We start from the raw sequence: 17881 nt of genomic DNA on the forward strand, positions 1-17881 counted from the left end.
GAGAGGTCTGCCTGAGTGCCATGAAGCCTGCTGATGTTCTCTTCAAAGGCGCACTTATCTATTTCTCTTTCTCCCTCTGTCTTTGGCTTGCAGTTTCTTTCTCTTTCTGGCTGCCTTTCACTCTACATCGCTGTATTTTTCACCCTTTTTGTGGAGGTATGCTGGCCCCCAGGAGATCTCAAGCCACAGGCAGAATTGACAGGTCAACTTAAGGGGAAACCACAACAGTAACTTCACATTTCACTGCTTGCTATTCACAGGTTTACACCCATGGGACCTGTACCGTATCACCTCTATGTGTAAGTGTGACACTGAACAAGGTGGAGCCTGGTGAGAAAGGGTCTGTCAAAAACACTGCAAGGACTAGGAAGGTCAATGTAAGCTGCACTGCACTCAGAAGCAGGTGTTTACTCAGAAAAGGAAAAATACACACATCAATGTTGGCTGAAGTAGTAGTTAGAAGTTTACAGTAGTTGATTTTTGATTGGAAGGCTGAGAGAATCAGATGGTACAATTTGGGTGTGAAAAGAGAAGAAATTTTCCCCAAATTTGATTCCATGACAAGATTTCAGAAGAAGTCCAATGCCAAAACAATTCGCTTAAAATTTACTTTCTATTCTATGTTCGCAAGGCAACTACAGTATTGTGGTTATGGGAAGTAAATTATAGTTAATATACAGTTAAGGTATCAGTGGTTGTTGTCAGACGGTCAAACAGTGTCTAAAAACCCCTCCGCAAGACCTTTCTGACATCAGATTTCGTATGTACAAACAAGTGCGACAATATGACAGCCTTTGAAGAAACACTGTCCGACAGTGTGCACCATCGCACAGCTGGCTTTTAACCCAACCTTTGATTGTGGCCATTAATTCAAAGGTTGGGTTAAAAGCCGGCTATATACAATTTGGCCTTCAGATGTGGTTGGATAACTTCATACATATTCGTTCATTTCGAGGATGCCCACATCTTTAAGGTTAGGAAACTGTTAAAAGACAGTAGTAAGTCTCTTTAGTCTTACTTTTCCACCTCACAACTTCATACACTTGCACTGAATCTAGGCATTGGACATATTTATTGTGAGGTGTGGAATCGCCCAATACCGATACTGACGGAATTACCCCCATCTTTACATGTTAAAAATGAGGGAAGTTGATAGCAATAGGTAATTATTACTCATATTTGAGAACTTTCATTACAAGATTACAATATTTTTGATTAGGAAAGAACAATAAGCTCTAACATTACTGAAGTCTTGAACAGAAAATAGTTATAGCATCACATATTCACTGGGGAAAAACATTCTCTGATGCATAAAATAGCAGGACCAAGAATGCAGTCTTGTTGAGAGAAATGTGGCCCCGAGCCTTTGCACCCAAAGAATCTCAGAGAATACTTTAATTACATTGCCAACTGATGAATGAAACACCTTCCGGAAAAAAGCACAACTGTGGCAATTTGGCTTATTTGGATCACTGGATGGCGAGAGGGACAATACAACAATGTTGAGTATGTGGTGAAATATAATGAATACACAGAAGTCATTTGTTTGTTGCTAATTTCTAAATGATATGTTGTTGTTCCCAAAGAATCTGACTGCAAAATTGAGAGTAATTATTGGTATAAAGGACAGATACACGTCCACATAAACCATCCAAAATGTGTCACATCTTGAAACCGAATTCAAAAGAGGAGAAGCAAAAGCTTTGCCTTTGGGGGGCTACACAACAATAGTATATGTCTGAATGAGTGATTACTGAATAGAATGGAGTTTACACATGTAGCACACATTTTATTCAATTTCAAGACTGATGAAACAACACAAGAGCCAAAACTGATTGTGTGCCTTCACATAATGATCATCAAAATATGTGCCTGATTAATTCTTATCACAACAACTGCTCACAAAAAAGACCTAATGAATCAAGTCTTGGGAAAATGAATTATTCGTATGACTATGACAGAGAGACTTGCTGGAAATTACGCTCTACTAAGGTATTCTTGTCACTGTGCTCGAGCTCCCTCACAGCTCACACATTGAAATCAAGACATTAACAGCCCCGGCCATTTGGAGGTACATGAAAAATTCAAATCTCATTTAAATTTCCAGGGAAGTTGATAAGGATATCTATGCATCAAAATAGCAATCGCCTTTGCGGTAATGACCACATTTTGGTGAAGATCATCTATCACAAAATATGATTTCCCATCTAATACTTAATTTCTCGTTTTGTATTGGATGTATTGGAGATGGAAGAAGGGGTGGGAGAAATAGATGGCATCTAGCCATAAACCTACATTTATTTGCAGAGTGATGGAGGTGGAAAAATACCCGAGAGAAGAGACTTCCTATTACTTCATCGCCAAGAGAGATTCTTATAGGTCAAAGGTGATGCATACAACAGCTGAACTGAGGACCGGGATGAGGAGGGAAGCAATTACGATCCAGCATTTGAGGCACTTAACATGAGAATAGCCCTTCTCTTACCCACCTATACTTACAAAGGTCTAAACTGTTACCACAGCATGAATAGAGGTTTTGTTACAGTAATATAATTATTATTTTTCAGGACTTAACTAAAATATGTGGCATGTGAACACAATGAAGAAAAGGTTCAGGTTGCAAAATACCGCCACACTATCTTCTCTGACAGTCAGTTCGCAACTTTGGTCTAGATTGAAGTATCTTGACAATTATTGGATGGATTGTCATTAAAACTAGGTAACTTATATCAAAATAACTTTTTGTCATATTAGCTAAAACTTTCACCCGCAAAATCTGAAATATTAAATGTGGCACCAAGTTAACAAGAGATATTCAGGGCATGCTGTGTCACCAGATTGCCTGGTCACGTAGCTCGCCATGTGATCGAAACATGAGGATTTAATAATAATGGAGATTTAGGTAAGTGAAATTGATTTTATGGTACCTTGTGACTTTTACTTTGCAAGTCCCAGTTTGTTGTTGGACTGTTTGTTGGTTGCAGCTGTTAAAACTAGACAAAGTTTTGTAGATTATAACCTCTATTCTAATGGGATTTGATGACTTCATGGTTGTTTTCTTAATGCAGAGCTATTCACCTGCATTATTAAGGTAAATACAAGTATTGGATCAGGACTCAGTATCAGCACATACTAAAAAAAACTAGATTGGAAAATTTTTACCATGGTATCGAATTGGTGTCAACTACTAAATTCCTGGTATCATGACATCCCTGTTTACTCATTTATTTGGCTTTTAACTTACTGTCACTTTGGCTTACTACACGCTCAACTGACCTCACTAATGCAGCGTTCCCTCCGAGGCGAATAAAATTATTTGTGTGAGTGGATTACATACAAAGTCATGGGCGCAAACTCGCACCAGGCGATGCAAATGACGCACATTGGGCAGTCCAATTTGCAATTTCACACAAATTTAAAATATTGAACTCTGAGCAAAAAATGTGCACATATCACAGTGTTTGCAGTGTTGTATGGGAAGAAGCGGGGAGACAGAGCTGCTGCTGTCCCACAGACAGCTGCTTGAGCCCAGGGAACTGCAATTTACTGGCAAAGAGGAGAGCTCAGGGTTTATTTTTAAACTTTTGGGATTAAAAAGTGCATTTATCTCTCTTTTTTACCTGTCTGCTGTAATGCAAGCAAACATAAATGATCCCGCAAGTAAACTTGCAAGAGTAACGCAAGCCAAATATCAACTTAACTTCCACTATCAACCATTCACACTGAACAGGTAGATTATTGTAAGCTGTCTGAGTTTGCTAGTTGGAAATGACTCATATGGTTCTAGAAGGGGTTGGCTGAGGGCATTAGTGAGAGCCATTGGGAGACAAGCATATAGTCTAAATACAGACTGGATAACCCAAAGACCTAAAAGCAGCTTAAAGGTGTAAATAGCTCTGGTGTTGGGTTTCGCATTTCATTGGGACTGGCAGTACTAAAGGCAAAACAGTTCTGTCATATCTTTTTATCTGGGTGTGGAGCTGCTGAGTACAATTGCAATACAGGGTCGGACTGAATGGAATATCAAAACTATCACTTGATTTAGCTGTACTTTCCACTCTACTTTCAAGTATTTTTTGCTACAATCCATTTTTTAAAAAGAGCTTCATAACCCTAAGCAGTGATAAAGGTCCATACAAAACAATGTTGTCTTTAAACTTTTAAATTGTGAAAAAAAAGTCCTATCCCAATGTTGTTGCACTTTATAAGACAAACAAACTCCATTAGATGGTCAGTTTACATGTAATGTCTTCAAAAGTTAGTGTTTGTGGATACAAGTGCTCATGGTTTGATCTCATTTCAGCTTGTGTCTCTAGAAAATTATGGCCACCATAAAATAGTGTACAATAGATGGTGATTTCCTGCCACAGAGTTCACGTGAGGGCTAAGGCTCAGGAAACGCCACACTCGCTGTAACTCACACAGCTCAAAGTGACAAACACCCTGCAGGGAGGAGACTATTCACATCATGCGTAAGCGGTTTGCAATTCATATATAATGTATTTAAAGGCTGTTACGTGGGGAAAGAGAATACCCTGTTGTTGTGTGTGAGTAAAGTCAGGAGTTGTGAGGTAAGGGTGAGGGCATATTCAAAGGAATCCCCTTTATGCATTTTCAGCCTGTTTGTGACTACAGTCAAGAACATGGACTGGTCTTATCACAGCAGATGTCAATGTGAACATACACTACCCTTCTTCTAGCCATTCAAAACACAACAATAATGTTTTACAATATTTAGTCTTCATGGTTACGACATTGATTTACTCTCTAAAATGCAATGTGTTTCTTATTTATTCATTTTTAAACTTAATACTAATAAATTACTAAATTACAAACTCATATTTGATTAAACAGGCTGGAAAAAACCCACATAAGCCTCTATTGATCTGTCACCAGGGAAGAGACATATTGATCAAAGCAAAGGTCGAAAGCTTTTATATGATCCTGAACTAAACATTACACTGTATGCATATATAATCTGCAGTAACATGAGTTCATGCTTTGGGCAACTCTGTAAAACTCACTTTGGATAAATACGTCTTTAGATGTTTGACACAGTTACAATTCATATTTTGTTTCCTGTTGCTGACAACACCGCCCATTCTTACACAGTACATAGCAAAGTGTATAAAAGTCAAATCCAGAAATATGTAGCGTCATGTGGCAGACAGCAGTGATACAGCTCTTTAACATCATAACTATGAGGTCACGCCTCAATCATTTTGATGAATAGCTCTGCCATTTGTCCATGTGCTTCCAGTCACACTGGCCAGTGGAGGCTCATTAGCCGGCTAGTGAGGCTAGTGATAGAGGTTGTTGCTGCACAGCAGATGTCAGTGGGGGTCTGTGAACCTGCGGCTACAGCCAAAGGAGGGGTCAGCCTCTAAAACTGTGGGCTGCCATGGAGGAGACAGCCGCCTTAATCAACTGCAAAGTTCACAGCGGCACACAGCATCCAATTAACCAGTAGATAAATCACACAGCTGACCACAGAAGAGTATCTGAGTTTAGCTGCAGCACTGTTTGAATTTAAGTGCGTCTGTGATGATTCTGGTTACTGTCTATTTGGGTGATAGCTTTGATGCTACTGTATACAACATACAACTGTTTAAGATAACAAAAGAACAAATGATGGGAAAACAGTTGTGTTTGTATGTGGTGAGTTTACATATCCACACATAGATATTTTTTGACATTTTAAAATTAAAAATTTGCAAAAGGTGGCTTAGCACTAATTCTTCTTTTACGTCGGGTACCATTGAACAATTGAAACAATGAGATTATTTGCAAGCAGCAGTCAAACCTTAAACAGACGTGATGGAAATGTTACATTTTTGTTGTATTAATTTCATGAACCTTGTATTCTCCTTATCACTCCACACAGATCGGATGTTTCTGCCATAATATTTCTTCTCTTCAGCCGATGTCAATAGTAACATGCTTCATTTCAGCATGGTGTATTCACTAAATCTGTTGTTCTTTGTTAGGTTTTCCTTTTATTGATCAATTTTTCCACCACAGCCAAGATAAAAAAAAATTTAGCTTTCGAATTTAGCTTTGCAATTACATAATTCCTAATTACATTTTAGTAATTCAATTTTATCATGGTCAAATTAAATCAAAGCTGCTGGTTCCTGGACTCAAATCACAATGGAGCATTCACTAGTATGGAATACAACAGCAATTAGTTTCTAATAAAAAGGTAATTTTAACCAATGACTAATAACTTATCTTTTGCCCAAAGGCTTTCGCTTCCCCTTCTCTTGGGACCAGAAAGGAAATAACCCTAATGGCTTTTGGTGAAGGTTTGGCTGTCACAGCAGAGTTGCAATTTTAAATGGAAACAAAGATCAATCGATCAATCAAAGTAGTCGAACCAGAACGACAGGCGAGCACTGATGGAAATGATGGAGAAGATGCTGTATTCAAATCACATGCTGATATATAAATGAGACCAGTTAAAGCATGTGTCTGGTTCAACAACAGGCAGAAAGGAGACAGTTTAAAAAACATTTACATGTTATAGCACCTAATGGGAATAGTGAAGATGAAGTTAGTCACTGTTAATTAGTCCTATCCAACACAAATTGCAATTGGCAAAGTGAGGCAATGGGTTACAACTTGTATCAACAACAAAGTAACTAGTACATTTACAATAGCAACTGGCAGAACAGAGTTAAATTGTCACACTGCATAAACAATTTAAGTAGGCTACCAGCGGCAGGTTGTGAGTGATTGTAGAAACAATGACAAAGCAGCGTGCTATACACAGTCCCATTCAAGAAAAAACTTCTGCATGAAAACCCCATGTAGCCCATTCAATAGCTGGCAAGCACTTTAAAATGCATAAGGCATTCCTAATGAGCAAAAACACCAGCATGACTCGAGCCGCACAGATGAGTCAGCGTGTGTTTATACACTAATGGCTGCATATTGTTTTCTGTCCCTCACTGTGTGACTAGGCATGCACTCGATTGTCTTATAGCAGCTGTAATCCTAAAACAATTCCAGCAGCTGTTATATGTCTGAGATATTAAGCAGCCATTCAGCTGATCTGAAAATACTTAAAAGGTAAAATGATAATCAAGGAGCTTTGTAAACTGAGGGATGATTCGAAAACTGCAACTGGCCGAGCACATAAATTAGCCATTAGGATACTTGAAGGGAAATGGACTGTGGAGTTTAATTAAAATGGTGGAACGCTTCAAAAACACAAAAAACAAAACAAATATTCTAAATTTCACCATATTCACCTTAACCTCAGCAACTTTTTACCTAGATTTTTTCCCAGTTTGTGACAGTCAATAGCAGCTGTCCTTTAACTCACTCACTCCTGTCCTGCCTGACACAGATCACGTGATCCCTCTCCATTCTCCAATAAAATCTAATTATCATCCCCTGGTGGATAACAGCCAGCTCAGGCCTTCGAAGGTGACGCTGTGGTTACATCATTTTATAGATTACTGCTAGTTCTGCGGTCATTTAATCACTTTGTACCATAATCTAACCATTTGTCATTCAGTTGTAGATCTCCACTACTCCCTGTGGATTTGCCCTCTATTAACCACTGCTGGCCTGGCCCGAAGACTTCCCCTGACCTTAGTGGGACTTCCCAGACAAAGACATAAAGAATAAGATGGCTGTCTGTTGAGGTGTGTAAATCATATGGAATGGATGCAACAACAAAAAAAGAGGCCACATTTTCTGGCAAATCAGCAAATAAAATTAAAAAAACAGGTGCAATCACAATTTCACCAGTCAAATGACAGAAATTGGCAGGTAGCATATGTTTTAGGTATACTTTATTTTTATTTAAACTGATAATCACCCCCTTTCTAGTAGACAGTAATGCAAATTGTTTAGCTTCAGCCAGAGATTGACCAACATTTGGCTTGTGCTTGGCATTTGTTCCCCACCCTGATTAAAACTAAAGCTACGTCTTAATATATGACACTGAAATAAGTCACTGTCTCTATGGACAAATGAACTGTTGCCTCTATGGAATGTGAGAGTGCTTTTAGCTGCCCTGCGCTGACTATGTTTTTCTTTAAAATCTAGGCTGTAGCTTTTAAATGAAGGAACAGGCTGTATCCAGTCAAGTGGAAAATCACTTTCTCCTTGTCACCACCCTGGAAAAAAGGGCCTGTGTTCTGGGGGAGACTATAGCAGAGAACAACAGCACCATAATTTGAGATAGCATAGAGAGGCACCAAAGAAGAAGCATCTGCAACTGCAGTGAGACTTTTGAAAGCAGAGGAAGAAAATTAGACAATATCACACCAAACAACCCATAAATTGTAAACCTCTGTGAGTGTTTGCTACACCAAAAAAACCCATTCTCCCCAAATTGGATTACCATAACTTCTTGTCTGTTTTGCATACAATCAAAAGCTTGTTATCACATGCTAGGTTCATTTTTAGTATCCTGTGACAAATGCTCACTTCTCGCCACCTGCGGCATTTGTAACGGTCTCCAGAGCCATCAAGGTTAATTGGAATCAGGCGTTAAAAGACGTTCAATATTCTAAAAGTGACAACGAATTATGTTAATGGTGGTTTGAAGTCCTTGTTATCAAGGTGGAATCAATCATGCCCACGTCCCTTGAGGTCAGCAGCCATACATAGCAATTAGCAAACGTGTGTGTGTCATTGTGTGTGTGTTTCTTTGCGTGTATCAAGAATGTTTAATGTCAGACAGAAGCTTATCCTCTCCATAGAAAACAATCAGAGGGTCTACTTCGAATCTTGCCAACTTGATAATCAAGATCCTATTAATCAGAGTCAGACCGATGCCTGACTATATGTGTCGCCTTGTTTCCTCCCTATGGACTAAAAGGAATATCGATTGTATGTAAATTACATCTGTGCAAGATAAAGAGCTGGACATTGCTGTCGATGATGATGTACTCCATGAGAATTAAATAAATAATAAACTGTGACTTTCTGTGTTCCTATATTGCTGGAGCAAACCTGATAGCCGTTTTCTCTGTGGCATCTGGTTCATCTGCTGCAGGAAGATCGTCAGCCAGAATCTCCTCAGGACTTCGTGGGTCATTCAGGGGGGGCTTCTGCTCTTTGCCTTTGATCCCCATCCCCGCCGTGATGGCATTCCACAAAGCACTCTGGGACTTTGAGCCTGCAAAAAAAAAAAAAAGACTTTGTGGTGTTACAGTCATTTGGTATAGTGCCATTAATACAACTGCAACTTGTTTACCAAGTGGTACTTTGTATACATTGTGTACATTTATACATAAACAGAACTGTGACCATTGACAGTTCATGGCTTTCTCATTCAAAGGGAGTATTGACAAGTTCAGAGCCTTTGTAATGCTGCCCCCATGTGGGTGTATTTTGTCAATGCTAGTTTAATTAATGCAGTCACAGGTAGTAAAGTTAGTAGTAGTAGTACTCGCACAAGTAGTAGACATTTAGACTTAGAGGAGGGTTTATCAACCTTCATCAGCTCACAAACCATATTTAGATCTGACATTTTCATGGACTGAGTAAAGTAAATGTGTCATACTTTTGCATTCTCTTTTTAAAATAATAGAGAGAACTTAGTGTATTAAAAAGATAATAATGGATTTTTTCTAAATTTTTACCTTCTGTAGAAAAAATCTCTTGATGAAATCTATTGTCAGAGAGGTATGTGGATTAATGGTTATTATGGTGAGTAGCAGCACAATTATTTCCTGGGAATCTTGCTTTTACAGCTTTATTAACAAAACAAAACTCCATTCCCCCTCATCCCCATTTTAATGAGGGTGTCAGAATGAATTTCTCAGTGGTTAATATGTCATTAACTGAGGGTAAAACGACCCTTTAATACTTTGATCTGAAAGATGAAATGAATTTAAATGAATAAATTTAGGGAATTGTCTAATAATGAAGCATGACTAATATAGAGTGAACAGTACACTTACGTGCGAAACTGGCTTGTGGTCTGGTGGAGCTCTCCCCATCTTCATTTGCCACTGGAAAAAGAGAAATATATGGAAGAGTATCAAGTGATGTCATGCTTATGTGAAACTCTTTAGTGGTAACCAACAGCTTTACAATCATCTGTAACTTTTGTTTCGTTATTACACTTTCCGTGTTAACAATTTCTGATATCTACTACTAATTACAATGAAAGCCACATTTTCTTCCACGTGTTTCAGAACTTATTCCTTTCAGGTCACAAGTTCAGATTGTTACGGGCATTATCACACAAACATATCCTATGCTGCACAATTAATTTTAATGAGACTCTCCACACCCAGCCTTCACTGGCTTTGCTGTTTATTTTTTTTTATTATATGTACATTTCTGTGTCTATATTGTTATGTGTTTTTTTTTTTATTAACATTAGACAAAAGATGGTGAGTCTTGTGCAGAAAAAAGCTAATGTGTAATACAGACAGAGTCAGGAAGGTTATTATATCCATTATATCCTAAAATTGCCTTGAAGTGTGATTTACGTGATGGTGAAAGTACTATAATTGTTGCTGTCACTTCAGAGACTGGTGCCCTGCTGGAATCTCTGCCCACTGAACACTGCACACAGTATGTAGAGTTCACAGAGAATGGTGAATTATACAAATATATAGCACCAGTGTTGAGGGCAAACATGTATGCATTTAAATTCATTAACAGGTTACAGGTACAGTATGAAAATAGAAACTGAGTGATACAGTGTGAAGAAGGCCATTTTGTTGAACTTTGAACTTGACAATATACAGCATCAGAAGACTCTGCTGGGTTCCACTGTCAGAAATTGAAGAACAGAAGAAGACAAATGCATACCTATACATTTACAGTGCACAACAGAGAACAACTGTTCCCGGTTTCTGTTGTAACACACTGAAATGAGCACAATGAGCACAAATGAGTATTAAGTGATATACAACACTACATGCCTGAACTGCTGCATGCATTCACTGCAGCTGCAGTCAATGTTCGTGACTATGTTCCACATTTCAGTGGCAACCACCATGGCTGTATGTGGCTGTATGTAGTTCCCCTATTGGCCACTAGATGCTTGCTCCATAAAACTCCATAAAGACAGTAAGGAAGTCAAGGAAAACCAGTCCTCTAATAACAGAATGTCAATTCAAAATCTTTTCCACAAACTAAAATATATATATTTTAAATTGTATTAAGAGCAAGGTTAAAACACACACACACATTTATAATACCATTTTATATTTCCTTATGCCTGTTTTATATATTTTCTTAATAAACAGGATGAGTAAAATTTTGTAAGCAAACAAAAAGTTAACTACAGCCCCTCAATGATTACAGGAGAAACAAGTTTTCTAATTGGTAACAGCGAGCACCCCTACCAACCATGCTGATGCACTGACTCTGACCCTCAGCCTGGCCCACATAGGACTAAATCCTGGATTGAGACGAACATCTGCATGCTCAAAGCTTAGTTCCACAACCTGTGGATGATCAGGCTTATCCCAAAAAGGTCAACTGACCTAATTATGGCCTTTGTTGACCCTGAGAGTGATGCCAACCCAGAGGATCTGAAGAAAGAAAATACCCTTCTATCCATCCTGTAGATCTCTGAGATAAAAGAGCTAACTGAGACACCATTTCCCAAAACCATTTTTATCTGGCCCCGCTGTCTTCAAATAAAGACTTGTTTGTTTCATTTTATTTATTCTCGAAATTATTTTTTCCTGAAAATTCAGAGACAAAATGCTTTAATATTCTGTTACTGTAATTAAAATCATCTACACTCTCCCTCTCTCTCTTCAATTGGTGTTCCAGTAACTGTATTTATAGTACTGTCTGTGTGGTCCATTGTGAGACTGTATTCTTCCATTTGTGTTAATGGTTGAACCTTTTAAGGCAGCAAGGGAGCAGATAAGAATGATGGGGTAGTAATACAGTCCTTTGCTATATCATATAAGTCATTATTTTTGTCTTACAATAAATATCTTTTTGTGCTAAATTGTGCAGCAAAGGTGGGTTGATGCTCCTCATAATAATGGACACCTATGCGTTGTTAGAGGACATGGGCATACAAGTTTTAATTTGGAATATTCAAGATTTATATGCATGTTTGGTGGCCTCATTAAATCTCTCCCACTGGCAGAATAAAACCTCTTCATCATCCTCCTATGATAAATATAAGCAATATTGTTTGATTTAGCTTCATAACTGTAATCAGATTGTCCACAGATCTTCCATGTACAGTAAATTAAACCATCAATAACAGCTGGAAGATGAACTAGGTTAGATGCCAAAGTCAAAGTTCCAAGTTTTGTCAAAGGTGCACAGTGGCAGGGCTCAGGCAGCAAATACTGTCAAAAAGATGAATGTTAATTGTAAATATAATAAACCTACTTTTTAATTTGGCTCTGATGAGCTGCCAGTGCCATCAGGGATGCTTTCAAAACTGGTTTGGCAGAGGCATAGCTCTTTGGCCTCTGTGGGAGGTGACACTGGGGGCTTCCATCTGATTTTCAGTCACGAGCCTTTTTTCTGTCAGCCAGAGTGAAGTTGGTTTGATTTCTTTTTTATATGTTTCCAAGCATGCTTCAACTCATTTAGATTACAGATGAATAACTAACAACATGCACCCTAGCCATCGGCATGTTTAGAAAACCCAAGTCTGGTAAATGTTGAGAGAGTAGACTACGCTTTATGTGACAAGTGCTGTACACGGTTGTTTTCCCACATAAACTTCACTCGCTTTCACTGCTGCTGATGTCATACTATTTTCCAAAAGGTATTCATTAATATTTGTTGCTCCACTGGAGTGAAAGCTCAGCTCATCTTTCACATGGTAAACCCTTTTATGAGTGTTTTTTTTAATGTTCACCATGAATGAGCTTTAGTCTGAATGAACATTTTAGATTTGGCTGAACAAATTCTTGTTTAGAAACTTAAAACTTGTCTGGTTTAATCAATTCAGGGTTTAGGATTTATGGTTTGTTACATCACCCTCTTGGGATACCCTCTCTTCGCTGCTTTAGACAAGACAAAGCTGTAAAAACATCCAAAACATTAATTAGATAGATTTAATTGTTGTGCACTCCACCAATTTTACACATAAATGTCTGTTTTCTCTGAGGACTATTACTCAGCCTGTGAAAATAGATCAATAATGTATTCTGTGTTTTAAAAAAAGACAACAGAATATTTTCACAATAGAAACACAAAGGATTCATTACAGACTGTGGAGTTTGAAAGATGTGGACCTTTACAAGGTAGGGAAGGTTTAGTTGGACTAGTTGGATTATGGGAAATATAGGACTAGGCAACAATTTGTTTACAATTTGTATCCCCTTTTTAGCTGCTTTTTATTCCATGCATTCTTCCAAGTACTAACTAGTTCAACGAAAAATAATTAATTTCACCGCAATCACTTTTAAAAATCAATATTTTGACAATGTAAAGTAGTTCAGTCATTTGGGGAAGAGGTGTGTGAGACAAAACAAGACTGACATATTTTAATTATGGTTATTATACAATGTGTGTCAAAGCTCTATCATTTATAATTTCCCAAACTTTACTTTGGTTCATTTGATCCATTTTACTTTTCATATGCTGGACTGACAATTACAGAGAGTTGTTGTTGTTGTTGTTGTTGTTGTTGTTGTTGTTGTTGTTGTTGTTGTGAAATCTGTACACTTGATCAACAGACTGTTACTACTGTCTGATACTTTACTATGTCTTAATTATATTATTGTTTATCTGGGAATATTAATATTATATTAAGTAGTTTTGACACTGAGTGGATTATCTTGGATAGTGCATGAACTATCTGTGCATGAAATATGGAGGTCAGTGGGGATTTTATATAATCTCAGATGTCTGAGGTGTGATGCTCGTAGGTAGAGTGTTAACACCTTGTCAACAACTTTTTTATTATATTCTTATATATTATATTACATGCACACTGCACTAAGATACACAATAGAGGATAGTTAAGCTTATTAACTTCATCTGGGGAGGTTTATTTAAGATTGCTTTTCTCACAGGGTTAAAAGAAAAGTGAACATTTTTAGGAAAATATAGAAGAATGTGAAGTCAATCGGATATATGTGTTGTTATATATGATATGTTGGGAAATAACAGTCTTTACTAGAATATTGTAAGAAAAACAGACAAATACAACATTTGTTTCCAATGGACCCTTGCTTTGTGCAAAATTGCCACCAAGTAAAAACTGTATTTGTCATCACAAAGACACAAATTCAGGCATTAACTAAATAATACACAATCTTCTTCTGTAATTTTGAAGATGAATGAAAACTTTGAAGGATTAAACAAAATGACAATGTGTATGTGTAAAACAAAAAAAAAGCCTGAATGCTCTTTACTCTCCACACGTTTCATAACATCAACAAAAACATTACAATGCTAACAAGCCTAACACATGACAAAACACCACAGTTGGAACCCGAGTAGAGGCTGCCAGCTACAGTTGAGGCTCAGAGTTTAATAGAGGAGTGAACACAAGGTGTCCAGCCAGGCAATGAGGTACCAGCGCTTAGGAGTCACGCTTCAGAGGAGGTGATTGGCAAAACGCTGTGCAGACTGAAACCTAGGCCCAGTGAGCAATTGATTGTGACACGTGTGGGTTACCATGACAACTACCATGCTTGTGGACAGTATGGCTGCGATATAGGCCACATGTGATCGAGGCAGGTTTTTTCAGAGGTAGCAGGATGTGTCCATGCAAGCAGAAAATCTAAAGTCTATTTTCTGTGGGATCATAAAATCTTTTAGGGTGGCTTTTAATGCTTTTAAAAAGGTATATGGAAATTATTTGAAAGCGTCTCTCTTCCTGTTTTTGCCTCCTCATGCCCTCAGCATTGAAACCCCTTCTTATCAGTATATTCATATCATCCAGATATATTTAGGAGCTCTCTGAGCGGTGGGCAGTGAGTGCCATAGACCAAATATTTCCTGTGTCTCGCACTATGCAGTATGAGCTTGAGGCCCACAGTTCAACCTTGGTGAAACTTAAATAATGCAAATGTCAAAGCTTGCCTGCCTCCAGTAATAAGTAGGCACTGACCAGACCAATATGGAGACATTGATTTTGGCTGTCTTTTTGCATAGGGACATCTAGAAGAAAGTCGCTGACTTGACAGAAATTTTGGTGTGCATGGCATGGCAATCATAATACAAAAACTTTCTGTTGTTTACATCTGCTTATATATGTACAAAGACAGGCTTAAAGGACCAGTGTGTTGGATTTAGTGGCATCTAGCAGTAAAGTTGCAGAGTGCAACTAAGTGAACACCACTTGCATGTGTATCTGGCGACCTGGGATGATAATGGGCTGTGAGAAGTGTGTAGGGGAAACTACAGATCTAAATAAACAGTATAAAATATACATCTGTAGATAAAAATGGCTCATTCTAAGGTAATGAAAACACAATATTTTTATATTCCAATTTACTTCCAAAATATCTTAGAAGAAATCTTAGTACCCTTATAGTGATTTTAGATCACAAAATCACACATTAAAGCAGTGTTGACTAATTTCTTGGACACTTGGGGACACATATCATCATTTTACACAGCAGATATGGACTATTAGTGGTCATTTTGCGTCGCATGTCTAACCACCTTACAAATATTTTGTAGCTCTGTTTATGTCTCCGCCAGCTCTGAGGGAAATGTATGGCTCTTTAGCTCCTTAATGATCCACTATGTTCATCATTTCAGGTTTGGACAGGCTGTGTATGTTTATCCGAGGTTTCCTGCTAAAAACAGCTGCCTGCTACATCTGAAAACAAGTTTGATATACGAGGTGAGAGTTAATCAAAACAGTAAAGTTACAGGCAGTAAAAAGATGCTAAAACGCTCTGTAAATACGAGACGAGTTTGGTGACAGTTTGCTGTTGGCTTGTCACACACATAGTTATCTGGCCCACAAGTGATTAGTGCAGCTTTAATCAATTCCACAATATGATATAAAGATATAAACACTAACTAGCCATATATTGCCGGCCCTACTGCATCCTGAATGACAGCTAAATTGGAAAGTTATTCAATACTGAGGATGACGAATCTATCTGTGGGTTGAAACTTGTTGGATATCTTGCCTCAACCCAGTGAGGTCGCAGCAGGTGTTTACTGTCAGCTGTGACAACACTGCTCGGAGCGTGGTAAAAAGCGCAGTGAGACTTTTCTGCCTTTTATGATTCAGAATTAAATTACCCTTGAAAGCCTATGTCCTAAGGCAAAATGCATGTTATTCGTCTGAACTCTTTAAATTAGTCAGTGATTACAAAATAAGTTTTCTTTTGGAAATAAACGGTAAAAGTTTTAAGCAAACTTTATTTTACTATGATTACTGAAAATGTCGTGAGTAACACAGCACATTTTGTTTATCACCACACTTGGCTGTACACACCAAAGCTGTCAAACAACTTCTCATGAACTACCACCAGGTTTGAGGACACAGTTTCCAGCACAGAACATCTTCACATGGCTCTGTTTTCAGCACTATTTTAACACTCACTCCTGAGAGTTTTCACAAGCGCCGCAACAAAAACGAGGCAAGTGGCACATAAGTTCATCAACACTCCGGTTGTCAAGACAATAGAATGAATTCATGGTGACGTCAGCAGCACACAGCTTTAGTCTGAAGCCCCCTTGTTTCCATGGTGTAGTTGCTTTACAGAGGCAAGCATCAACTTCAGTAAAATGGACTAATGTGGCGAGTTGTGCAGAGAGGCTGAAATGTGATGTGTTTAACAATGTCGCTGTGTTGGTGCCAAACGCCTCATTGCTCTGCCTCACACTCTCTCACACATGTATTCTGCTCCTGTCACACACACTTTCGTGCATCTCGCTCGCATGCAAACACTCTTAACCTTTCCTCCCGCTCTGCCTACCGTGCAAATTCTTACCTATGGTGATGTTGAAGCCGTCAATGCTGAAAGTGGCACTCCGACCCTTCCTAAATCGGTGCTTCTTAGAGTCAGCTTCCATCGCTTTGGCACCCTCCGGTCACCCTTACACCTTTTAATCTGTTTTAATGCCTCTTGTCAGTTGCAGTGTCTTGTTTCAGTTTCGTTTGGGTAACTCTCCTCTTGGAGAGAAAAATAATGTACTCCTCCGACTCCGGTTAGTGCTGAGCTCTGCTGGGGAAACTGTCAAAGACTCACCACTTCTCGTTACAGACACCGAGCTGGAGAATTTCTCTCAAGTCCTTCGCCACCCCCTTGTCGTTGTTGTACATATCTTTTCTTTCCCTCTCTTCGTTTCTCACACCTCAACAAGCTCATTTCAAGGAGCTTATGGCTCTCGATTTGTTTTTCTTCTCTCTTTCTCCCTCCACTCCTCCCTCCCCGCTTTCTCTCTTCGTCTCTCTTCCCCAAGAGGTACAGTAGGTGTGTGTGGTGGGTGGCTGTGGTGTTGGTGGAGGATGGGAAGAGAGGACATCTCTAGAGGTCTTTAAATGAACATGACTCCTCCTACTGTCAAGAATTTATAGCAAAAGCATTGGAAGCTCAGAGTTGGTATAAGACTGGCCTATTGTAGTCTGTTCTAGCTTTGCTCAAACACACTCAAACATACGAAAATGGACTAAAATCATGTTCTGCCACACGTGAATTGATGTAGGAGCACTAAGAGGACAGAAAAAGGTGGAGGGAAAGATAGCAAGAGTGATTATGTGTATTGAGTCCAAACTAGTCATTAAATCAATGCCACTGCTTTTCATTTTGCAGGAGTTATTTACTCAGGCACAGGAAGATGAAGCCCATTAACAGCATACATACTGTTCTTTGAAAGAAAAAAATCAAGCTCTATGGTACCAAGATCAATGGTTACATTTGTAAGAGTGGACAAATTGCTTCAAATTTTTTTGTTGTTAAATGCCTGTTCATCACCGCAAATGACACTGGAGCAAGGACACTGC

The 17881-nt window shown here is 38.5% G+C and overlaps 1 protein-coding gene across 5 annotated transcripts in view; it reads right to left on the bottom strand.

Annotated features, from left to right (window-relative positions):
* Nucleotides 1-17881, bottom strand: part of pde1cb (phosphodiesterase 1C, calmodulin-dependent b) — a 90702-nt gene that overhangs the window by 60112 nt on the left and 12709 nt on the right. For 3 of the 5 annotated variants that reach the window (XM_051401173.1, XM_051401163.1, XM_051401152.1), the window contains exons 2-3: nucleotides 9924-9974; nucleotides 8971-9136 (exon numbers count right to left, since the gene is read on the bottom strand). In XM_051401173.1, the coding sequence (XP_051257133.1) occupies nucleotides 8971-9136; nucleotides 9924-9974 (217 nt within the window). Of the gene's footprint in view, nucleotides 1-8970; nucleotides 9137-9923; nucleotides 9975-16868; nucleotides 17356-17881 lie in introns of those variants that run through there. The other 2 variants (XM_051401183.1, XM_051401192.1) reach the window with 2 other exon arrangements.

The sequence above is a fragment of the Dicentrarchus labrax genome, unplaced genomic scaffold (genome assembly GCF_905237075.1).
Source record: "Dicentrarchus labrax unplaced genomic scaffold, dlabrax2021, whole genome shotgun sequence".
Taxonomy (NCBI): Eukaryota; Metazoa; Chordata; class Actinopteri; family Moronidae; genus Dicentrarchus; species Dicentrarchus labrax.